This window comes from Arabidopsis thaliana, chromosome 3, assembly GCF_000001735.4.
Source record: "Arabidopsis thaliana chromosome 3, partial sequence".
Classification (NCBI taxonomy): domain Eukaryota; kingdom Viridiplantae; phylum Streptophyta; class Magnoliopsida; order Brassicales; family Brassicaceae; genus Arabidopsis; species Arabidopsis thaliana.
Genome location: NC_003074.8, coordinates 22,090,944 through 22,113,157, shown reverse-complemented (window position 1 = coordinate 22,113,157; position 22,214 = coordinate 22,090,944). Strand labels below are relative to the sequence as shown.

The window sequence follows — 22,214 nt, the reverse complement described above, 5'->3', positions numbered from 1 at the left end:
CTCTTTTTCTTCTTCTTCGCTTTCTTCATTTCAGTTTTTTTTTCTTTTTTTTCAAAACTGAACCATAGAAACTAAACCAAAACCAACTGGTGTGAGGTTTGGTTGATCCCATTAAAAATATTTTGGTCCAAAAACCATTCAAAAGACAAACGGTGAAAACCACATCTCACTTTACCAAATCATGAGAACAATTTTTTTTTCAGCCACTTCTGTGAAAATTTCTTTTTTTTCTATCTTCTACAATGTAGGTCTTTCTAGTCTCTCCCTCTATCCTTAAGCCACCGATCATTTTTAGCCTACTAAAATCAACTTAAGATCGAGGTCTCTATTCTCTACCTAACTTTAGGCCACCGATTGTTTTAGCCAACTAAATTTACCCTAAGAGTTATTTTCTGAACGCTAAAGACGATGGAACATTACAAGGATATCCTTCTTCTTATGGTTTAGTTTCAGCATACACTACTTTCATTCGATATTTATATTACATTTCGTGATCCTATTAACACGGCATGCGGCAATAAATGCGTTGTGTTTAACAAACATCACATTTTTCTGAATTGTTGGCCATGCATGTGATTGTGAATATGATTATCATCCTATCAAAATATTTACTTACGATATTATTGGTCAATTTCTTCTCCGTTTTATCCTCCACTTGTCACGTTTCCCACTCATGTTTGGTTCCGTATGACCCGTACATTATTTCTCCTTTAATTGCTTACTTTATTAAATATATATGCATGGATCCGTAAATTCCTTGCCTTGCTTTTAATTATTAGGATCGTGTAACGTTTTTATCGATAATTAAAGCTAAATCGGTTACTACCAATTGTAGTCGTCACATGCATTGATCTTATGCTCCCTACCATCAACATGCACTGCCCCTGACCATTCCACTTGCTTTTTCAGTTATCATATATTTGAATACAACATAGATGATTTTATGTCGAAACACATTCGAGTTCTAATCCTAAGAAATTTCAATGCGTAAATTTTCATGAGTTGATTGTATCCGAATGCTTACGAGTTAGCGTTGATTTTTGTTTTGATTCAGAAAATATGAATGTTTGGTTTTGCTTTTTTTTTGAGGATTTAAAAAAAAAAAAAACAGACAAAACTATTTTGTATACACTTACATGAATTAGATAATATTACTATATGAAATATTTATAGAGATTAATTCATGTAATATGATACAAACAATTTAAACGATCATTTAGTCACAGTAAATCTATAAATAAACAATCTGATTTTTCAGCATATAGAGTTCATGATAAACGATATAAACCCACAATAGACACAAACTTCTAAAACTCAAATCTACCACTTGCAATATTTTGAAATTTGACAAAACACTCGAATAAACTATTTAAGAAAATATACTACTGTACATATCAAATTTTATTCTTCAGATCTAAGGTTTCGTTGATATGATAATATAGAAAATAACAAGAGAAAAATGTTAATCAACAAAAAACAATCCATTTCACAAATACGCAAATACTATATATACCTTACACTAAACCGTTTCAAATCCCACACACCCATCACCACTTTTCAACTTCTCCCTCTATCTCTCACTTTCAAAGCAATGCATTCTTCACTTCTCATAGTTCTCCTCTTTCTCCTCTCGGTCTCATCTTCCTCAGCTCAAACCTACAATATCCTCTCTTACGGAGCCAAACCCGACGGCAAAACCGACTCGACCAAGGCCTTTACCGTCCTGTGGGCCAAAGCATGTGCATCGGTCAAACCGGTCACCATTTTGGTACCTAAGGGACGGTTTTTGTTAAGAAGCATTATTTTTGACGGTTCCAAGTGTAAACGCAAGTCCGTCACGTTCCGTATCCAAGGTACACTTGTGGCTCCATCGGATTATCGAGTCATCGGTAAAGAAAACTATTGGATTTTGTTCCAGCATCTCGACGGCATCTCTGTCTACGGCGGAGTTCTTGACGCCCAGGGAGCTTCTCTATGGTCTTGCAAAAAGTCCGGCAAGAATTGCCCGAGTGGCGCCACGGTAAGAACTTACCATTTTAACGTCTTGATGTTATTTGTGAATTATGCATTTATAATTTTAAATTATGCCAACCTACAAAATATTGTTGCCATAGAAATTCTAATCAATAAGTAGGGAAAATGGTAAAAAAATTGTTACATGTATAAAAGTCCATCAATTTTGTCTTATTGTTAAACTTATATTGTTGAAATCATTTAAAAGCATTTTCTTAGTAGGTATATTTTGAAAATGAATTATCGCCGTTTTATCGATGCGCTTCCGCAAATTCCGCTAGCACGATCCAAATGATGCATTTTCCGCAATTTTTTCTCCATTTTTCTGCTAACATAGAGTTACATTCATATAAATATTATGTGTCGTTGACTTCTCACGTTAATTAACGTAGAATCCTCATTCACATGTACCAATCATAGAGTCATTGATTTAGTGATAATCTTTATTATATACTTCCTATTGTTTTCGGATAAATGAAATTGACACGTGAGCAACAAATTGCAAACAGAGCATAGGGTTTCAGAGCTCACGCAACGTGGTGATCTCCGGGCTGACGTCACTTAACAGTCAGATGTTTCACGTCGCGATTAACGGCTGCAGTAACGTAAAGCTCGACGGAGTCAAAGTTTCTGCAGACGGAAACAGTCCAAACACTGATGGGATCCACGTGCAGTCATCATCTACCGTCTCCATCCTCAACTCCAAAATCTCCACCGGCGATGATTGTGTCTCCATCGGTCCCGGCACTAACGGCCTCTGGATCGAGAATGTCGCTTGTGGCCCTGGCCATGGGATCAGGTATTGAATTATTAATTTAATTACTTGTAACTTCATTTTTATCTTTCCATTATTTTTAGTTTTTATAAGGTTTTTTTTCTTTCACTTTTGGTTTATATGAATTATAGTAAACAAGTTAAAGCCGACACTAGTTTATATAGGGTTGACACGGTTTATCCGTTTATGAATTAGTAATCAACACAACTACAAAGAGAGAACAATGTTTTGTTAATTTGTTCCAATTCATTCATTTTCAGTTTCATGTATTTCTAATAGTTAGAAAAATATATTTGTCAATGTCACACAGTGGCACTAGATTAGTTCAGTTTATCAATTTATTTGTTGTGTTCTTTTTTTTTGGTTATAAAATGTCAATTATTTTAATTTTATTATACTGTAACAGTAACTGGTTTTTGGTTCACTTTCTAGTGATCATTTTCTTTTATTTATCCACATCAATCATTTTTATATTTTGGTACAGCATTGGAAGCTTGGGAAAAGAAAGTGTGGAGGTAGGTGTACAAAACATAACAGTGAAAACGGCGACGTTTACAGGAACAGAGAATGGGGTGAGAATAAAGTCATGGGCCAGGCCCAGTAATGGATTTGCTAAGAATATCCGTTTCCAGCATTGTGTTATGAACAACGTACAAAACCCAATCGTCATTGACCAAAACTACTGCCCTGGCAACGAAAATTGCCCTAATCAGGTCCACATTTTTCTCAAAACATATTAAACGTCACATAAAAAGCTATTCTTAATTTAGATATTAATTGGTTTATATATGATTGATATGAATGATAGGTTTCTGGGATAAAAATCAGCGATGTAATGTTCTTCGATATACACGGGACATCGGCGACGGAAGTTGGAGTGAAATTAGACTGTAGCTCTAAGAAGCCGTGCACGGGAATTCGAATTCAAGATGTGAAGTTGACGTACCGGAATAAACCAGCAACAACAGATTGTAGTCACGCTGGAGGTAGTGAGGCAGGATTTCAACGGCCCAACAGTTGTCTATGACCAGAAAAGAAAAATATTTGTCTTCTTTTTGTTAGTAGTGTAATTGTAAGTAACGTCGTATTTTCATATATATTACGGCTTTATTCCTGGAGGGTTGGAATACGTGAAATTATGGTCTAGTATTTTCGCAAAATCAATTTCTAATGATGCTATTTGTTATGCATTAGTCAATGCGGACTAACCAATGATTATGAACGTAGGTGGATATTTAAAATGAATGGGAATTGTGTTTAATAAAACGAATCAAATCGATAAATTGTACATCATAATGCCTATAGCCTAAGCCTAATATAGTATTATCAGCTATATAAATGAATTACGTGTAAACAATGTTGTCTAAGTAAATCGAAATGTTACAAATCCAATATATAAAAGCAAAATTTAAGGATATAATTGGACGGAGACGGTGAGAGATATTTCATCTAGCTAATACTAAGAACATTTACATTGGTTATTAGTCGTGCAATCTAAGAACATGAGTATATAAAAAATAAAGTAACATATGTTCAATCGAATTTATTTCAACTAATTTATTATTTTTGAAAAAAATAAGTGACATGTGTAAGATGAATTTCTTATTAAGTACCACAATGAATCGTGGCAGCACATTGTTGAATATTAGAGAGTTTAGGGTCTAAACAAAAGCAAAAGTGAGTCTTGGTGGCCCTCTATCGAAAACTCCGTTAATCTGTAATGCCCGATTTGAGTTGGTCTTGGCTTGGAAATGATACATGTGACGCCATATAATGCTGCGTATGGCAACTCGTCGTAGGTACTCCAGGGTTTTGGGACGCACATCACGGTCAGTCATCCACATGAAAGACTTCTAAAGACGCATCTTGGAGTTTCAGATTCATCGAAGCGCAAGATCCAAGTTGAATATTTCATGTAGCTTAGAGAATAATTCTGTGTAACATGAAACTCATGAATTGCAATACAGGTCGCATTGCTCTTACTGTTGCAGGAGCCTCTTTTATTGCAGGGAGCTATCTTTCTTTAACAATTGGCAGTCTCTCCCTCAGCTGTTAAACCAGTAACCTTAACATACCTCGTCAAACTCTACTAGACTAATAATAAATTATGTATCAATGATAAATCATGGGAAAACTATTAGAATATAATTTCTTATTTCCAAAATTCCTACAAAATGCGTGGATATTAGGTCACACTCAAGAGAATTTTAGACAAATTTGGTGAGGTTCTCTGATACCTCAGATCTAGAGTTTCAGACAAAGTATAGTGTTGTCGCATCACATAATGGAGCTGGTACAGTATCTACTAATACGTGGTTTGAATTACATTTTATAGTAATTTTGTTGGTCACTAGTCATTATCACAGTACTATGATTATGAATTAGACCATACACTATTTTAAATTTTATCTTACCAAACATACTTTATGCATGCAATTCATAATCATAGTACTGTGATAATGACTATGATGAGCCCATTCTATGTATGATGGGAGATGCACCAATTTAAACTTTGTTCAGTTTTGAAGATATATAGATCTGACCAAAGCAAGAAGGGCTTTTACTAAGAGTAAAACAGAGGAATATGGAGACCACCGTGAAAAACAAGCAAGTGATACTGAGAAATTATGTGAAGGGTATCCCTAAAGAATCTGACCTAATGATTATCACAGCTTCAGACCCCGTGGAACTCAAGGTTAAGCCCGGATCAGCGGCGGTTATGGTGAGGAATCTTTACTTGTCTTGTGACCCTTACATGGGGATTCTCATGAGAGAACCAACTCCTTCCACTCTAGCACTTTTGGATGCCTTCATCCCCGGAAAGGTAACAACTCTCCACACACATACATACATACACAAGGACTTAATAAGAAATTGTTGTTGATTCTTTGTGCAGCCTATAGCTGGAATTGGAGTGTCTCAAGTAATAGATTCTGATGATCCATCTTTTACGAAAGGCGATATGATTTGGGGAATTGTGAACTGGGAGGAGTTTAGTACTATCAACCCGGCTGCTATATTCAAAATCGACGTCAATATCAATGTTCCTCTCAGCTACTATACTGGAATCCTCGGTTAGTCACAGAAACTAAAAAAAGTGTAATAGTGTTATGGACCTATACCTATTTCTCTTAAAAGCTCTGTTTTTTCATAACAGGTATGATAGGTTTAACTGCTTACGCCGGGTTTTTCGAGATATGTTCACCTAAGAAAGGAGACACAGTGTTCGTGTCTGCTGCTTCTGGCGCGGTTGGACAGCTCGTGGGTCAGTTTGCAAAGTTGATGGGCTGCTATGTTGTTGGAAGTGCCGGAAGTAAACAAAAGGTTAGGCCATAGTTTTGAAACTCATCAATCAAATGAGTTAAACTATCTCTATATAAGTTTTCTCTAATTACATAATTTGGTTCCCACAAAAGGTCGATCTCCTGCTGAACAAATTCGGTTACGATGATGCATTCAATTATAAGGAAGAGCCTGACCTTGACTCCGCCTTGAAGAGGTTCATATTTGGCTTCTTATAAATCAGTTTCTTTGAATCATTGAATCAAAATCTCCTCACAATATTTCTCTCTGCAGGTGTGTACCAAAAGGTATTGACATATACTTTGAGAACGTGGGAGGCAAAATGCTTGACGCGGTTCTACTTAACATGAAAACGTATGGACGAATCGCTGTATGTGGGATGATATCTCAGTACCATCTTGAAACCAGAGACAGGTTACAAAATCTACCTGACATCATATTCAAGAAGATAAGGATGCAAGGGTTTGCTTCTTATGACTTTATAGATAGATTCCCAAAGTTCTTGGAGTTTGTTCTTCCCTACATAAAAGAAGAGAAATTAGCGTACGTGGAAGACATTGTTGAAGGACTCGAGAATGGTCCTGCTGCTCTTGTAGGACTTCTTCATGGAAAAAACGTTGGTAAGCAAGTTCTCAAGGTTGCTTGAGAGTAAAGAAATCTATCCATGTATGGATATATGTAAAATTACAAAAAAACTACCTTGTATGTCGTATTTTAAGGGTATGGGTTCTAATTGGAATTTATATGAAATAAAAGGGCATATAGTTAAATTCCATATTTTCGTGTTTAAATGGGCCCAAGTGAAGCGCAGCTTAATAATTCAAAGGCCCAATGTAACAAACTCAGCAGATCAGAAGGGGAAAAAGATAAACCCTAATTCCTCAGATTACAATTTGAGAACCACCGATTCGAGAGTAGCAATGGGGATTCTATCATGGTTCACGGGAAGTCCTAAGCCATCACAGTCCGAGACGTCTAAGCCGGAGATGATTCAGATGCCGAAATCAGAAACTCCAGCCCCGGGGATGAATGGAGCCATAGAAGTTCCTCGGCCCGATCGCGCGACGGTTTTCGAGTTCGGCTCCGTTGCTGCTACTGGAGACAGAGTCACTCTCGCTGGTTACTGTCCCGTTTCCGATGATCTCGAACCTTGCCGTTGGGAGATTCTTCCCGCCGACGGCAAAGACGCTCCACAGTTTCGCGTCGTCTTCTGAGGAATCAGTCAATAATCTGTAGAAGATGTAAACTTGTTCAATCTCGTCGTTGATAATTGTATTTGGTCTGGTAATGTCATCTCTTTCATTTGAAATCGAACAAGTTCTCTCATCTTTAATTAGTGCAGTGATGATTAATTTTGCTAAATTGGACTGGTTATAACAACAAAAATGTCAACGTTTGAATTAATATAAACCAATCTCCAGGTTGTATTTTCATATTAAATTAAGCTTAGTTATCAATGGCGTTGGTTAATTATATAAGTTCTAATTAGTTCATCTAATTATGTATGGATCCAATAAATAAAGAGATTAGAAAATAGTGATTACCCGCGTTTTACTGCTCAAAACGACATTTTTGAGCCAACGAAACTATTCTTTTGTCAAATCTGTTTATGGATAATCCATAAACGACGAACAATTAAAAAAAAAAAAAGCTCACCACGATCGTCCCTCTCCTTGGAAGATACAATGTGGTTTTGATCATTGACTGATCTTGGTTCTTTGCGATTCATTATCATCATCAATCATGGACAACATTGCCGCGCAGTTGAAGCGTGGGATATCGAGACAATTCTCGACAGGATCAATGAGACGAACATTAAGCCGACAATTCACGCGCCAAAATTCTCTCGATCCACGGCGTAACAACATGAGATTCAGCTTCGGTCGTCAATCTTCGCTTGATCCGATCAGACGTAGTCCTGAGTCTCTTAGCTGCGAGCCGCATATGTCTGTCCCCGAGAATCTTGATTCGACGATGCAGCTTCTCTTTATGGCGAGTAAAGGTGATGTTAATGGCGTTGAGGAGCTGCTTAATGAAGGAATAGATGTGAATAGCATTGATCTTGATGGTCGTACTGCTCTTCACATTGCTTCCTGTGAAGGTCATTATGATGTTGTTAAGGTTCTTCTTAGCCGGAGAGCTAATATCGATGCTCGTGATCGTTGGGGTAGTACGGTGTGTTCTCTTCTTCCCCTGTTTTAATAGTGTTTGGTTTTGGATGCATCCTTAAGGTGACATTTTTGACATTGTTCAGGCGGCTGTTGATGCAAAGTATTATGGGAATGTTGAAGTTTATAATCTCTTGAAAGCTCGAGGCGCTAAAGCTCCGGTATGATATTTAAAATAAAGATGATTGGTCTCTATGTTTTGCTTCATCTTCAACATTTGTTTGTCGTTGATTTTTAGAAAACTAGAAAGACTCCAATGACGGTAGGGAATCCAAAAGAAGTTCCTGAGTATGAGCTTAATCCACTCGAGCTGCAAGTCCGAAAAGTTGATGGCATTTCAAAGGTTTGTTGATTTTCCTAATTGACAAGAGCCAGGTGAGATTTTTTGTCCGAAGTCTCTCTTATTCTGATGTGTTTGTGTTTGCTTAATTTGCAGGGAACTTATCAAGTTGCTAAATGGAATGGCACGCGAGTCTCAGTAAAAATATTCGATAAAGATAGCTATTCAGATCCTGAACGAGTGTATGCATTATTCTTGAACTTCTCTGTATGATTTTGTCCGTAGCATGAAGTAATCTAACATTGTGTTTGTCTATTTCCGGTTCTTTTTTACGAGCAGAAATGCTTTCACAAACGAATTGACTTTGCTAGCAAAAGCTCGGCATCCAAATATTGTTCAATTTGTTGGAGCCGTCACTCAAAATCTACCGATGATGATTGTAGTTGAGTGTAATCCAAAAGTAAGTACGCATTGTTTCATACTTCATTTCAGCTCATTGAATCACAAATGTGGCAAGCAATCTTGTTTCATTAATCATCTCAATTTCAGGGTGATCTAAGTGTCTATCTTCAAAAGAAAGGTCGTCTTTCTCCTTCAAAAGCTCTGAGATTTGCTCTTGATATTGCTAGAGGAATGAACTACCTCCATGAATGTAAACCAGATCCGATCATCCACTGCGAGTTAATGCCAAAGTAAGACAAAGCCGAGAACAAATTATTTAATGGCGAAAAAACAGTTTGGATAATATTTTGAAAGTTTTTTGTAAGGTGCCAGAAATATTTTGCTAGATAGAGGAGGGCAATTGAAGATCTCTGGTTTTGGTTTGATAAAGTTGTCAAAGATTGGAGAAGACAGTGCAAAAGTAGTGAACCACGAAGCTCAAATCGATAAGTCAAGTAAGAAAAAGGCTGCATTTTAAGTTAGAAACAGATTCATATATATATATACAAGTTAGAAGCATTGTTCTTGAAAGATCCTATGCTTACCTTTTGAACTGCAGATTACTATATAGCACCCGAAATTTACAAAGATGAAGTCTTCGATAAAAGGGCTGATGTGCATTCGTTTGGTGTCATTTTGTACGAGGTAGTAACACAAAGCTTTAGCCTTTTCTTTGTAATTAAATGTCTCGGTTTCAAACTCTGCAATGTTGTTTTTTGGTTTCATATGTGAAGTTGACCGAGGGAGTATCTTTATTCCATCCTAAACCACCTGAAGAGGTTGCAGAATCGATTTGTATAGAAGGTAAAAGACCAACAATCAGAACAAAGTCAAAGAGTTACCCTCCGGAATTGAAAGAGTAAGCATTTCAAGATCATCAGCTATTATTACATATATGATTGTTTTACAAACATTAACATCTCAAGAATCATATGACTATGTAGGTTGATTGAGGAATGCTGGCATCCAGAAATCAGTGTGAGGCCAATATTCTCTGAGATTATTATTCGGCTCGACAAGATAGTTACAAACTGTTCCAAGCAGGGTTGGTGGAAAGACACATTTAAGTTCCCTTGGTAAAAACAAAGTTTCATCTTCTTTAATCTGAATATCAATCCTCAGTTAAGTCAAAGATTTATGTTCATCATGTTTTGTATTTTCACAGGAAATGAAATGGAAATATTGAATCAATCCAATCAAATCTTAAACTTAAACCCCAAAGATGAAGAAAAAACAAGATGAGAGTGAGATTTTGCAGAAGACTCAAGAAGATTCACAAACTCATTTGCTTTGTAGAAACAGAAGATCACTTTTTTGTTTTCATGTTTGTTTGTTTAATATCATAAGTTTTTGAGTTATTTGTAAAGTTATATTTTATGATAAACATCACTTGTTCATACTGAAATTGGAAGCACATTTTAATTTCTAGATAAGAGTCTTATCATAAGAGGTGCCGGAGGGAATGGATACAAAAAGAAATAGTAGTTGTCGGAAGTATTATCTCAAGTTGAAGGCAATTATCAAATCCAAACTAACACTTCTAATAAAATAAAGTTCATTTTGATTCAATTGGTAAAAAAATAAAACTTTAAGATTCTGATGTAAATTTGTGTGTGAAGTGAACAATATTATTTTTGATAAATGATCTAATAAAAATCATACTGGATATAAATAATACTTGGTAAAAGACATTTTTTTTGTTTGATGAAGAAGTAAAAGCTTTAAAAAAAAAAACTAATTTAATTATGAATACAACCAAAAATAATTATAGAAAAATAAAATATAAAACGATCCTTTCGTCTTGGCCCTTGGGGTTCAAGTATAATATCTGATCGTGGATTAGCCCACGTGGTTACAATCGAAAAGATCTGGGACCTAGATCTGATCCAACGGTTTAGAATCACTCACTCATACAGGTGTGAGCAAAACAAATATCTTTATTTATTCTGTCCTAAAAAGTGATACAAAAAAATAAGTAAAGAAAAATCTAAAACCCTTTCTCACGATTTATTTGCCGCATCCCTAAAACCTCTCAAATTTCTCCGGCGTGATTCACTTTCTCCGGTAAACAGCGTTCGTCATTTTCAGATTCCTCCGTCTACTGTAAGTTATACTTCGTTATTTTCTTCAATATCTTCTTCGAATTCCTCATATTTCTTAAAATCAAGGCTTTGCATTTCGATTGCTTGCGTCGCTTCATTTTTCAACTCTATTCGAGATTTCGAGAATTGTCGTCATTTGAGAGTTTTCTAGGGTAAATATTGTGATTTTTCTCATACCGATTTCGATTTATCGTCTGAGTTTTGTTTCGGTTCGTAGATTTTGATAGCGATTTTTCCTCTTTCAAATCTATCAGGAGTGTTCTCTTCTGGGAGATGTTCAGGTGATTCATCTTTGCACAACAAGGGATTTGACAAAATGGCGTCAAGAGCGATCGTTAGGAGAAAGAATATCATTTCCGATTACTTGAATGTCTATGCTCGCTCTATTCAGAGCTTTCAGTACATTGGAAACTCCTCTCAGACGGTTCATTCACATGCTTACCACTCTGGTATTAACCGTCCTCCCGTGGAAACTAAACCTGTGACTGAACACAAGTCCTTTACAAGAAGAGATGGTCTTCTATTGCTTTCTAGAAATGGATATTTCAATCGTAGCTTTCATGGTTTTCACTCCTCGGGATTTGGTTATGGAAGTTCAGAAGTTGGTCCTTCTCTGGGGATGAGATACATGAGCCTATCCATTCGTAATGCTACTACAGTTGCAGCTAAGAAACCGGAAGAAGAGGATAAAAAGGTTGATGAGCTTGCTAAGAACAGGAAAGAAGCATCTCCTGAGGAATGTGATCAAGCTGTTGAAAGTCTGAGCAGTGTTAAAGCAAAGGCGAAAGCTAAACGTCTTCAAGAATCCAAAAAGGTTGCTCGATCGATAGTACAGAGGGCATGGGCAATTGTTCTTAAGATAGGACCTGCTATAAAAGCTGTTGCCTCCATGAACAGGTTTGGCTTTATCCTCACATTTTGCGTTCTTAATCGCCAGGCTTTATGCATGGATTTTTATGTGTACTGATTTTCTGTTTTCTACAGGGCGGATTGGGCAAAAAAGCTCACTCACTGGAAACATGAGTTTGTATCAACATTGAAACATTATTGGCTGGGGACCAAATTACTCTGGGCAGACACTAGAATCAGTTCAAGATTGCTGCTCAAGTTGGCTGGTGGAAAAAGTCTCTCCAGAAGAGAAAGGCAACAGCTAACTCGAACGACAGCTGATATCTTTAGATTAGTGCCATTTGCAGTGTTCATCCTTGTGCCGTTTATGGAGTTTTTGCTCCCAGTTTTCTTGAAGCTCTTCCCTAATATGTTACCATCAACTTTCCAGGACAAGATGAAAGAAGAGGTATGTTTCAACAGAGTGTAGGCTTTACTCATTCGTTTACTACCTTCTTGCCTTCTTGGTCTCTTTCCGATGTTGCTCTTTTGTTAATGCACAGGAAGCTTTGAAAAGGAAATTACTTGCAAGGATAGAATATGCTAAGTTTCTTCAGGAAACCGCCAGAGAGATGGCTAAGGAAGTTAAACATTCAAGAACTGGAGAAGTAAAGCAAACCGCTGAAGACCTGGATGAGTTTCTAGACAAGGTAAACAGTCATAATTTTGTGTTGGCTCAAATACTTCCTCTTCTTTCGGTTTTTGGATTTGAATTTCATTCTCCTTGTTCTTAAAATCATGCCTTGCAGGTTCGAAGAGGTCAAATAGTCCATAATGATGAACTTTTGGGCTTTGCAAAGCTTTTCAACGATGAGCTTACTTTGGATAACATTAGCAGGTTAGTCGTTTCTTTTTTGTTTGATCTCAGAGATGTCTTGTGCTCTTAGAGGTTCATGTTCCGACAGTAATATACCTCTTTGTTTTTCAAATATAGGCCTCGCTTGGTTAGCATGTGCAAATATATGGGTATTAGCCCATATGGAACAGATGCTTATCTGCGGTATATGCTCAGAAAAAGACTGAGGAGGTAAGATTCTTCCATATCTCGTTGTTATTAGAATTGTTAGTTTTTACCTTAATTTGATGTTTAATTTCTACTTCTTTTCACTGCAGCATTAAGGAAGATGATAAACTGATTAGAGCTGAGGGTGTGGATTCCCTTTCAGAAGCTGAGTTACGCGAAGATTGCAGGGAACGGGGAATGCTGGGACTGGTTTCAGTTGAAGAGATGAGGCAACAGGTTTCTCCTCTTTACTCCTATGATTCTTGATTCTTTGTTATTTCTTTATTAAACTCCATCAGGAGAAGATAACTCTACAGCTATTAATGTTTTAGTATTGAAACAATTTTGTAGCTTCGCGATTGGATGGATTTGTCACTTAATCATTCTGTCCCCTCTTCGTTATTGATCCTCTCTAGGTTGGTTCCAGTACTCTTTGCTGTCATTTTTTTGTTCTTCGATCAGTTTTATTGCAAAGAAATTTCTAAGAGCAATTTATATTCAGGGCATTCACGGTTGCTGGAAGAGTTAAAGCAGAGGATGCTGTCCGAGCTACTCTTTCTTCTCTACCTGACGAGGTTGTGGATACTGTTGGTATTACTTCTCTGCCATCTGAAGACCCTGTTTCTGAGCGAAGACGGAAATTAGAGTACCTTGAGATGCAAGAAGAACTGATCAAGGTCTTGATACACCACTTGACTGTATTGGATTATGCTTGCTTGAGGAAGTTAGAGAAACCGAATTTTGGTTGCTCCAGATTTTACATTTTGTATTTATTATATTTGCAGGAAGAAGAAGAGAAAGAAGAAGAAGAGCTTACAAGGATTAAGGATGTTAAAGGTGGTGACGAGGATAAGGCACTGCAAGAGATGACCATACCAACAGCCAGCGAAGCACAAGAACAGGCCAGAGCTAGAGTTCTTGAACAACAAGATGATCTTTGCAAACTTAGCCGCGCCTTGGGCGTTTTGGCTTCCGCTTCTGTAAGAAAAATGAGTCTATGGTTATCAACAATGGGTATGCAGAGCAGTTTATTGGATATTTATTTGATACTCTGTTTGCTTTTGATATAAACAGTCGGTGTGTAGAGAGCGCGAAGAATTCCTGAGATTGGTCAAGAAAGAGGTACGCTGTCCACCAATGCTTGATCAGCACTTTGTGTCGTAGATTGAAAGACTTTGTTTTTCTGTTTCTCCAGGTGGAGTTCTATAACACAATGGTCGAGAGAGAAGATGTAGATGGTGAAAAAGCTGCAATGAAGGCATACAAAGCAGCTAGAGTAGATATTGACCAAGCTGATGAAGTTGCTGAAGCAGACGAGGTTTCCTCTGCACTAATGGAGAAGGTAAGAAGATTTTAAATCGGTTTTTAAGACTATTAAAGTCCCATGAGATTTGTTTAAGAGGCTTACTCTTCGGTCATACTTTTTAAGGTTGATGGTCTGATACAAAACCTAGAGAAGGAAATTGATGATGTGGATATCAAAATTGGCAAAGGCTGGCAGCTTCTTGACAGGTATATAGACTCCATTTTTCTGTTTGAGTGTTCTGTTTCCGAGACTTAGAATCTAAAGTGATCACATCTGAATGAACACAGAGATCGAGATGGAAAAGTCACACCTGATGAAGTTGCGGCTGCTGCAATGTACCTGAAAGACACACTCGCTAACGACGGCCTTCAACAACTAATCAGTAGTCTCTCCAAAGATAAAGGTAAAGAACAGAGCGATCCTCTCCTTCTTGAGCTCTTATCTCCCTGAAGTTGATCTTTTTTATAAATCTGTTATTCAACAGAGGGAAGAATTATGGTGGAAGACATTGTAAGGTTGGGGAGATTGGGAAGCAAGCCAGAAGAAAATGCAACGGAAGAAGAATCAAGCTGAAGGAAATAATACTATGATTTTAAGACACACATAGACTTTTTAATACTAGTGAAGAGAGTTTTATTGAGAGAAGCTCTACTTCATGTTTTGCTGCTTAGACATAAGCAGGCTACTTACATATACAAGCGGCTAAGAATACGAGACCTTTTGCTAGTAATGTGAAAAGAGGTTGAAGATTAAAAATAACATTACGCCAAGAATGATATCTTGAGCGTTTTATTTCAATGGAAACTCCTGATTCAAATGTGTCGATGGCTATGAATATGATAATCTGATGATTGACTGGTTATACTAGTTTGACATGTGTGTTTCCAGTGATCCCTAAATGACATAATTCGATTACTAAACTTTAATGATCTTCCTCGTTTCGATCTGTTGGTCACCCAAACTCAATTTTGTTTGCTTGTATGATTGTATCAAGCCATAAATTAATAATTTTTCTTCTTTATCTGGGGTCACATGGAAGAGTATCATATTACTAAGAAAAAAGTGATGTCTGTATCCCAAAAATCTACTGAAGAACATAGGATGACAATCTTGGTACATGTCTACTACTCTTTTAATATGAGGTAGAAGAAGACAACAAAAATGGCAGCCATAACATGACCACTGTTGTTGTTGTTGATGATCATGATGGGCCTAGGCTCCGTCTGCTACAGTCATGTTTACTGTACTGATGTAAAGAACTGCATCCAAAGAAACCACACTTAAAAAGAAAGATATACAAAGAAGAAGATTGAGAGAAGGATGAGTGTGAGAGATTTTAGTTACCGTTGTTTCCACGGATAAAGGCGTCACCATATTTGTTCTTGAGCTGCCCGTTTACATACTCCTCCGTCTGCTCCATTGCTATGTTCATATATCCATCAAGACAAGTAAGAGTGCCTGTGAAAAGAGTAATAAAAACTTGATCAAGAACTCAACATTAAGCTTGAACAGAACATAGACAAAACTGACTCGGGCACGAAAGGAAAGAAGTCAACAAGAATGATATAAGTAGCCTTGATAATGAGAGAAACTGACTTAAATATTCAAATATCTCAGTCAACTATTGTAACCTTATTGCAGGCAGAAAGGAACATGTTCTTAAGAAAACCATTGAACAATGTTCACAAGGAAACCTTAGAAAATGTAAGAAAAGCTTCACATATTGACTTTAAAAGAATCATTTAAAAGCTGAAGACATAACATGATAATTAAGTTACTTAAGTGGGCTTAATACAAGCAACTCTTTAATTCCCTTAACATAGACAAAAGAACTAGTCCTAAGTCAAAGCTTCTAACCTAAAGTGCAGCAGAGATAGAGAACTTGCAAAACACATAAGAACATCTAACGAGAGAGAGAGGCACCTCGATAATCAACACCAGAATTGAGCTTGACAACAACGGGTCTCCCACGGATGGATTTGAGGAAATCTGCAGGTGTCTTTGTCGTTCCAGAAACTTTCTCTTCAACTCCACTCATCTTTTAAGCTCGATCCTTTACGTAACTGCAGAAACAATTGAGATCTGAAATCAGTTTGGTCGCTCTTCGAACTACAAAAACTCAAAAGGTAAAAACCATTCAGAGTCAATCTCTCGAATCACAAAAAGACTCCGAAACCTAAAAACCTAAACCTTCAACCCAATAGAAGCGAATTCGATTGAAAATGTAAAGAGAAATCGAAACTTTAACAAGGATTAAAGGAACTGAAAGAAGAACTCCTTACCTGAGACCTACTCGAGTACGAGACACAGAGAGAAAGAGAGAGCGAAGAAATAACGAATCGGTCCTAAGGGCTTTTATTATTTATTTCCAAAACTATATACTATATGATTATTGTTATTTCGATTCGATCGAGTTTTCATATTAAAACTAATAATAATTGAACATTAGTCCTTATAGATTTTATTATTTTACTTTGGAGGGTGAAATTAAATCTCCAGTGCGTTTCGGTTCGACCTCACAGTTTCTTCTGTTCTCGTCTCTCTCTCGTTTGCTTTCTCTACAGATCCCTAAATCCTCTCCCTTTGGACCGTTAATCCCCCAAACCCTAGATTTTACAAACAATTCCTCTCAATCTCTCTAAATTCTCTTTCTCCTGCAAGGAATTTGCGGACTGTTTCTTGTGGGGTAAATCTTCTATTAGCTATGGGGAAGAATCAAGCTTACAAGGCTATGCAGAGATCTAGGGTTGGTTCCAGCTCCGCCCAGCCGGATGAGGTTGAAGACGGAATGGTTTGTACCTTTTCATACTCTCATCTTCTTCATTGCAAATTGATTCTGTTTTTTTTTACTTCTCCAAACAAAATTCCAATTTGGTTGATTTACTTATGGTTTTGTTGATCTTTTGTGTTGTTGGGTTATCGAGCTGCATTTAGAATTAAGCCTACAAGAGATCCTTTATGAGTCCCAATTTTGGGGGAAGAACTTGTATCTAATACCTGCTAGGTCTTGTAGACGATATCAAGTCCATGTTTAAATGTGATTTCGTAAAAGTGTAGCATCAGAGTTTGTGTTACAGTGATTCAAGAGTCTTTTTATTGTTGTTGTAAGCTGTGAACACAAAGAAGCATTTGGATTAGTCAAACTTTGATATTTTGCATTGGTACCGGAACATTTCTGATGAGGATTGTCTCAGGTGGATGGTTCATTTCATACACCAGAGTGGCATGCGGCTCGTTTGGCTAGCCTCAAGACTACACATACTATTACCTGGGAAGAGTATAAGCAGAAGCAAAAGGTAATCTTTTTGCCTTTTTAATACTTAAGTTCTTCTGTATGTTGTATGGAACGGTGTTCCTTGTTATAATGCCATAGAAGATAATCAATTGACCATTGATGATTTAGTGTTCATAAGATTGCTATTATTGTCGTCAATTTAGAAGCTTTATTCCAACATATCATTTTCTTTTCCTCTGCTGTTTATCATCTTCAGCCACAGATACGCAGTCTTTGTGTGTTTATATAAAAATGAGTGTGTCTTCCTTCTACATTACATCTATCCCTATCTCGCGGTTTTCAAGTAACTCTAGTCATGCTCATTTTTTAAACATTTTTATTATCTGCAATATCAGTTTTTTACTACTACTTGCAGCAGTCTCTCTGTATTGTGAGTATGGAACATTAGGAAATGTTTAACATTATATCTTTCTTTCGTGTAACATGTGTAGGAAGAAGAATTGAAAAAGGGAGAACTTGAAGCAGATACCGATAAACTGATGCGTGAGTATAGAGCTCAGCTGGATGCAGAAAGGTCGTTGAAACTCTCCAAAGGAAGGAACTATTCTAGTGATAAGTCACGAAAAGGTAAACATAATCCACTTAACTTAACATGACATCTAAACCTTCTTTCTGAGGACGTTATTAACTGGTCGCCAATGGTTCAATGACCTCGCAGATAAGAAAGACAGAGATTCAAAGAAGAAGAAAAGCAAAAAGAGAAAGGTGCCTTCTAAAAGTTTAGCTTATATCAGATAGTGTGAGGTTTTCTAGCTTATGCTAACATGAACCATGATCGGTTGTGTTATGAATTTGCAGCATTATTCGTCCTCAGAGTCGTCATCTAGCAGTGATGAAGATGAATCTAGAAGATCAAGATCAAGTTCGAAAAGATCAAAGAAGGAGAAGAAGCACAAGTCCAGCAGAGACAAACACTCTAGCAAAAGTAAACACGAAACCGATGGCCCTGTACCACTCTCTAGATTCTTTGGCAATTTGAAGAATTGACAAAAGCAAAACTGCAAATGAACTATTACAAAGAGTAAGATTGTCTTCAATCAAAATACTCAAAGTAGGATATGATTGCTTTCTTCCTTGTTGCAATGTTATATTTTTGACAATAGCTCATGTATTAATATTTGTTGGATTGAAAGTCGCAATGATGCCCACAGAATCATGGTTTTTCAGTTTATTTGCTTAAAAATGAAATTTGACAACATCAAAAGGGAATCTAGCAGAAAATCTTAGCACAACAAAATTTCTGAGAGATGAAAAAATTAAAGGAAATGAAAAGGGAAATTATTCAAAGAAAAGCAGAGAAGGAAAAGAAAAAAACAGAACAAGGATCAAAGATATGGTCCTTTTCAATCATTGCTGGTTTCAGGGTTGAAAGCTAGGGCTTCACAGTAGATTAACTCTCTAAACTGCTCCTCAGAGAATGGATGTTCATCTAAATCGAAATTGAAGGGCTCTGAGCACTCTGGTTCATCGGTAATGTCGTGAAACGAGCTAAGGTATGGATGAGCAAGTGCTTCTTTAACTGCAAAGTGGCAAAACTGATGATAAGAATCCAAATAAAACTGCAGAAGAGGCTATATGGAGACAGAAACTGACCTGAGATTCTCTGTTTAGGATCAAATGTTAGCATCTTCTCCACCAAGTCTATTGCTAAGGGAGGCACGTTCGGGAATTTCTCAGTGAAAGATTGGCGAGGAAGCGTAGGAAGCTGCCTTATGTATCGCTTAGCGTATTCACTCAACGATCCAAGCTCTTCTTCAGATGGAGTGCCAATGAGCTGCAAAACAATGTCCCAAGACTTTTTAAGCTAATCATGAATCACAAAAAACGAATATGATCTTGGCACAACAAAGGGTTTTACTTTACTACCTCCAGAAGCAAACGAAGCTGATTAACTTGATCTTTCCCCGGGAAGAGCGGTTCACGGTTCATTATTTCCATGAAAATACAGCCAACAGACCAAACATCTATTGCTGCGGTATAGTCAGAAGAGCCCAACAGAAGCTCAGGTGCACGGTACCATCTTGTGACAACATACTCAGTCATTAAATTACTCTCAGGAGTTGCACGAGCGAGCCCGAAATCACAAATCTTTAAGTCACATTGTGTACTCAAGAGGAGATTGCTTGGTTTTAGATCTCTGTGTAGCACATTGGCTGAATGAATGTACTTTAATCCGCGCAGGATTTGGTACATGAAATACTGCCAAAAATTTGAAGATTGTGTCAAGCTCACTAATCAAAATGATTTTTAAGTTTCAAGAAACAATAACTCTAAACACACACCATGCCATGATCTTTGGTTAGTTCTTGATCTGATTTTAAGGTTCGATAAAGGTCAAACTCCATCAATTCATTCACAATGTAAACATCTTCGAATGAATCTCTCTGAGGAGGCAAGATTACGTCTCTGATTGCAACAATCTATAGAAAAATGATATTACATAGTTAGCTTTTAATGAATAACAAAATAAAAGAAAAAAGGTGAGACAATAGTTATAAAATCAAACGAACATTCTCATGATCGAAGTGACGAAGAAGCTTGATTTCACGAAGAGTTCTCTTTGCTTCGATAGTGTTATCAAATACTTGCGTTATTTTCTTTATTGCTACCTTCTCATTGGTCTCGGAGTCCACAGCCGAACTGTAAAAAAAGTTAAAAAGAAAAGTAAAAACTAATGTGTCAAGTGAGGAAATTTTAAAAGTAACAAGAATAACATAAAAGTCATGAATGGTATAATAACTGTTTAGAGATCTCTATGATAGAAACGATTTGAACTTTTCTCATAAAAAGATGAAACTTATCAACCCAAACCATAAATTACACACAAAAATGGTCATGGCATCTACATTCTAAAGTGCTCAAAATGATTAGGAAAAGAAATGAAACTATTAATTCTGTTAAAAGGATATTACCAAACGATGCCACAAGCACCTCTGCCAATAGGCCTAATCGGTGGCTTATACTTTGCGGGGAGTTCAAAGATATGCCCAAATAGATTGTACTGGATGTATCTGCCGTCATGGCTGAGAGTCCCCGGAATATCGATAGTCGTCTTGAGGATTTGAGATGACGGCCAAATAGCGGTTGTAACCTCTCCTTGAGTTTCCAATGTCTCAGCATCGTTAGTTGGCTCCATGGTTTTCTTTTTGTCTCACACAACCTCAAACTATTCTGTTGAGAGAAGTGATGTTTTTGCTTTGGTTGGGTTTAGTGGTAGTGAACTAAACTTATATAGAGTGGATATGTGTAAGTATGGATGTTTAAGTCCAGGTCCAGGAGGACCCAGGAGATATGAGTTTTGATATATTTTGATAGTTTTAAGGTAAGTTTTTTTAACTTATAGGAATTCTGCTGTGAATTTCCTTTTCCATATGGAAAAAAAAAAACTAAATAATCTTAATATATTTCCAGCTAATGAATACAAAAAAACTAATTAATTTATGGAAGTGTATAAGTGAGATGATTTTAGGTAAGTTGTTAGAAGAAGATTTTTTGCTTTTCATACACCCTCTTAAATTAAATGCAAACATGGCAATACAATTTGGATACATACTCTTCATATTCATTTCCTAATTTGTGTTCATTTTTGTAAACAATTTTCTGTATTTTCATATACTTTAAATTTAGTATAGAATAATATTTTTTGAAAAATCAATTTACTTGAAATTTTAAAATATATAGATATTTGATATGAAGTTTCTATGTAATCACCATCACTTACAAAGAAACCTCAAAAATATTATTAATAAACATAATTCAAAATAAGTCTTACCATTTATTATTATTATTATTTTGTTATTATAATTTTTTTTAAAAAAAATAATACTATACTAAGTTTGGTAGTTTTTAAATATGTGTATAATTGGTTTTCATTTTTTATTTACAGGTTAATAAAATATTTGTTTCCTTACCTACAAAATATTATCCCTTCTGCTACACTTAGCATGTTTGGGTGATGATGGGATTCGTTTTTAAGTAGATTGCTGGGAATAGCAAAAAAAAAAAAAAAATCTACAACAAATTTATGAGATCTAATTTAGTTAAATGTGTTATATATAATATATTTATAAGAAAAAAATAAAGTTCATAAGATTTAATAACAAAAATGACAGTCCAGCAATCAAATGATAAATCCACTGCATCACCACTTCTGTATTTTATCATTGTTTTCTATTTGTGCTGATAAATAGAAACACCACACACTTCTGCTAATGTCGTTCGTTGATTTATCATTGTCCATTCTGTTTTTCATTTTAAATGATAAAAAATATGCTTACACATTGAAATAATGTAGTAGTGGTCGATAGACATATACAATGTTTAGTTAATCTTGTCAAATTTTCTAAGTTTCTGATTAGTATTCTTTCGTTTAGAAATTAAAACGCTTGCAAATTCACAACTTGCATAAAATTAGTAACTTGCACATACGTCGACGGGAAAATTCACAAGTACAGTAGGGAAATTAGGTAAAGAGTAATATAACGATGCTATATGAAAAGTAAAAATTCAAAGCCACGAAAGTAAGATCAAAACTAGATGGAAATACAGTTTTTTAAAGAGAAGAAACGTTTTCACTCGTCGTCAACTTCATTGATATGGCTTCAGCAGCTGAGTGAAGTGTACGAATACGGTCAATCAAG

At 36.3% G+C, this 22,214-nt stretch overlaps 8 protein-coding genes across 16 annotated transcripts; 6 read left to right on the top strand and 2 right to left on the bottom strand.

The window, feature by feature from the left end:
* The first annotated feature begins 1,425 nt into the window (after positions 1 to 1,425).
* Positions 1,426 to 4,055, top strand: AT3G59850 (Pectin lyase-like superfamily protein). 2 transcript variants are annotated; one of them, NM_001340004.1, is made up of 4 exons: positions 1,426 to 2,020; positions 2,523 to 2,812; positions 3,273 to 3,501; positions 3,597 to 4,055. In NM_001340004.1, the coding sequence occupies exons 1-4, from the start codon at positions 1,460 to 1,462 to the stop codon at positions 3,813 to 3,815; spliced, it is 1,299 nt and encodes a 432-aa protein (NP_001326406.1). In that variant the 5' UTR covers positions 1,426 to 1,459; the 3' UTR covers positions 3,816 to 4,055. The 2 variants fall into 2 exon arrangements, with proteins under 2 accessions (NP_001326406.1, NP_191544.2); NM_115848.4 differs by having other exon boundaries at positions 1,549 to 2,020; positions 3,597 to 4,054.
* A 1,163-nt stretch (positions 4,056 to 5,218) lies between these two features.
* On the top strand, positions 5,219 to 6,915 carry AT3G59845 (Zinc-binding dehydrogenase family protein). Of its 2 annotated transcripts, none has more exons than NM_115847.4 (5): positions 5,219 to 5,612; positions 5,685 to 5,862; positions 5,946 to 6,112; positions 6,205 to 6,287; positions 6,365 to 6,915. In NM_115847.4, the coding sequence occupies exons 1-5, from the start codon at positions 5,373 to 5,375 to the stop codon at positions 6,735 to 6,737; spliced, it is 1,041 nt and encodes a 346-aa protein (NP_567087.1). In that variant the 5' UTR covers positions 5,219 to 5,372; the 3' UTR covers positions 6,738 to 6,915. The 2 variants fall into 2 exon arrangements, with proteins under 2 accessions (NP_567087.1, NP_001078315.1); NM_001084846.1 differs by having other exon boundaries at positions 5,234 to 5,612; positions 5,692 to 5,862.
* Positions 6,916 to 7,636, top strand: AT3G59840 (allyl alcohol dehydrogenase-like protein). Its single transcript, NM_115846.4, has one exon. The coding sequence runs from the start codon at positions 7,012 to 7,014 to the stop codon at positions 7,303 to 7,305; it is 294 nt and encodes a 97-aa protein (NP_567086.1). The 5' UTR covers positions 6,916 to 7,011; the 3' UTR covers positions 7,306 to 7,636.
* An 80-nt stretch (positions 7,637 to 7,716) lies between these two features.
* AT3G59830 (Integrin-linked protein kinase family) lies at positions 7,717 to 10,511 on the top strand. Its single transcript, NM_115845.3, has 11 exons — positions 7,717 to 8,266; positions 8,346 to 8,420; positions 8,498 to 8,602; positions 8,696 to 8,781; positions 8,879 to 8,999; positions 9,089 to 9,231; positions 9,314 to 9,435; positions 9,540 to 9,625; positions 9,715 to 9,839; positions 9,925 to 10,056; positions 10,146 to 10,511. The coding sequence occupies exons 1-11, from the start codon at positions 7,835 to 7,837 to the stop codon at positions 10,150 to 10,152; spliced, it is 1,434 nt and encodes a 477-aa protein (NP_191542.2). The 5' UTR covers positions 7,717 to 7,834; the 3' UTR covers positions 10,153 to 10,511.
* Positions 10,512 to 10,933: 422 nt separating this feature from the next.
* Positions 10,934 to 15,179, top strand: LETM1 (LETM1-like protein). Of its 4 annotated transcripts, none has more exons than NM_001340002.1 (15): positions 10,934 to 11,083; positions 11,337 to 11,979; positions 12,067 to 12,379; positions 12,474 to 12,620; positions 12,720 to 12,808; positions 12,905 to 12,997; positions 13,084 to 13,210; positions 13,325 to 13,389; positions 13,476 to 13,650; positions 13,759 to 13,953; positions 14,048 to 14,095; positions 14,169 to 14,315; positions 14,403 to 14,485; positions 14,567 to 14,682; positions 14,764 to 15,179. In NM_001340002.1, the coding sequence occupies exons 2-15, from the start codon at positions 11,399 to 11,401 to the stop codon at positions 14,850 to 14,852; spliced, it is 2,268 nt and encodes a 755-aa protein (NP_001319801.1). In that variant the 5' UTR covers positions 10,934 to 11,083; positions 11,337 to 11,398; the 3' UTR covers positions 14,853 to 15,179. The 4 variants fall into 4 exon arrangements, with proteins under 4 accessions (NP_001319801.1, NP_001327201.1, NP_001030897.1 ...); NM_001340003.1 differs by having other exon boundaries at positions 10,934 to 11,234; NM_001035820.3 differs by having other exon boundaries at positions 10,994 to 11,083; positions 14,766 to 15,130.
* Positions 15,180 to 15,191: 12 nt separating this feature from the next.
* LSM6A (Small nuclear ribonucleoprotein family protein) lies at positions 15,192 to 16,689 on the bottom strand. 3 transcript variants are annotated; one of them, NM_115843.3, is made up of 4 exons: positions 16,562 to 16,689; positions 16,203 to 16,342; positions 15,624 to 15,737; positions 15,192 to 15,538 (listed from the first exon to the last, which is right to left on the bottom strand). In NM_115843.3, the coding sequence occupies exons 2-4, from the start codon at positions 16,315 to 16,317 to the stop codon at positions 15,492 to 15,494; spliced, it is 276 nt and encodes a 91-aa protein (NP_191540.1). In that variant the 5' UTR covers positions 16,318 to 16,342; positions 16,562 to 16,689; the 3' UTR covers positions 15,192 to 15,491. The 3 variants fall into 3 exon arrangements, with proteins under 3 accessions (NP_191540.1, NP_001327469.1, NP_001327468.1); NM_001340001.1 differs by having other exon boundaries at positions 15,250 to 15,538; positions 16,203 to 16,388; positions 16,562 to 16,655; NM_001340000.1 differs by having other exon boundaries at positions 15,250 to 15,538; positions 16,203 to 16,655.
* On the top strand, positions 16,674 to 18,795 carry AT3G59800 (stress response protein). 2 transcript variants are annotated; one of them, NM_115842.4, is made up of 5 exons: positions 16,674 to 17,070; positions 17,474 to 17,575; positions 18,006 to 18,141; positions 18,233 to 18,279; positions 18,373 to 18,795. In NM_115842.4, the coding sequence occupies exons 1-5, from the start codon at positions 16,984 to 16,986 to the stop codon at positions 18,559 to 18,561; spliced, it is 561 nt and encodes a 186-aa protein (NP_191539.1). In that variant the 5' UTR covers positions 16,674 to 16,983; the 3' UTR covers positions 18,562 to 18,795. The 2 variants fall into 2 exon arrangements, with proteins under 2 accessions (NP_191539.1, NP_001327718.1); NM_001339999.1 differs by having other exon boundaries at positions 18,233 to 18,795.
* MPK10 (MAP kinase 10) lies at positions 18,755 to 20,758 on the bottom strand. Its single transcript, NM_115841.2, has 6 exons — positions 20,487 to 20,758; positions 20,085 to 20,214; positions 19,857 to 19,994; positions 19,441 to 19,773; positions 19,168 to 19,348; positions 18,755 to 19,093 (listed from the first exon to the last, which is right to left on the bottom strand). The coding sequence occupies exons 1-6, from the start codon at positions 20,708 to 20,710 to the stop codon at positions 18,918 to 18,920; spliced, it is 1,182 nt and encodes a 393-aa protein (NP_191538.1). The 5' UTR covers positions 20,711 to 20,758; the 3' UTR covers positions 18,755 to 18,917.
* Positions 20,759 to 22,214: the final 1,456 nt, after the last annotated feature.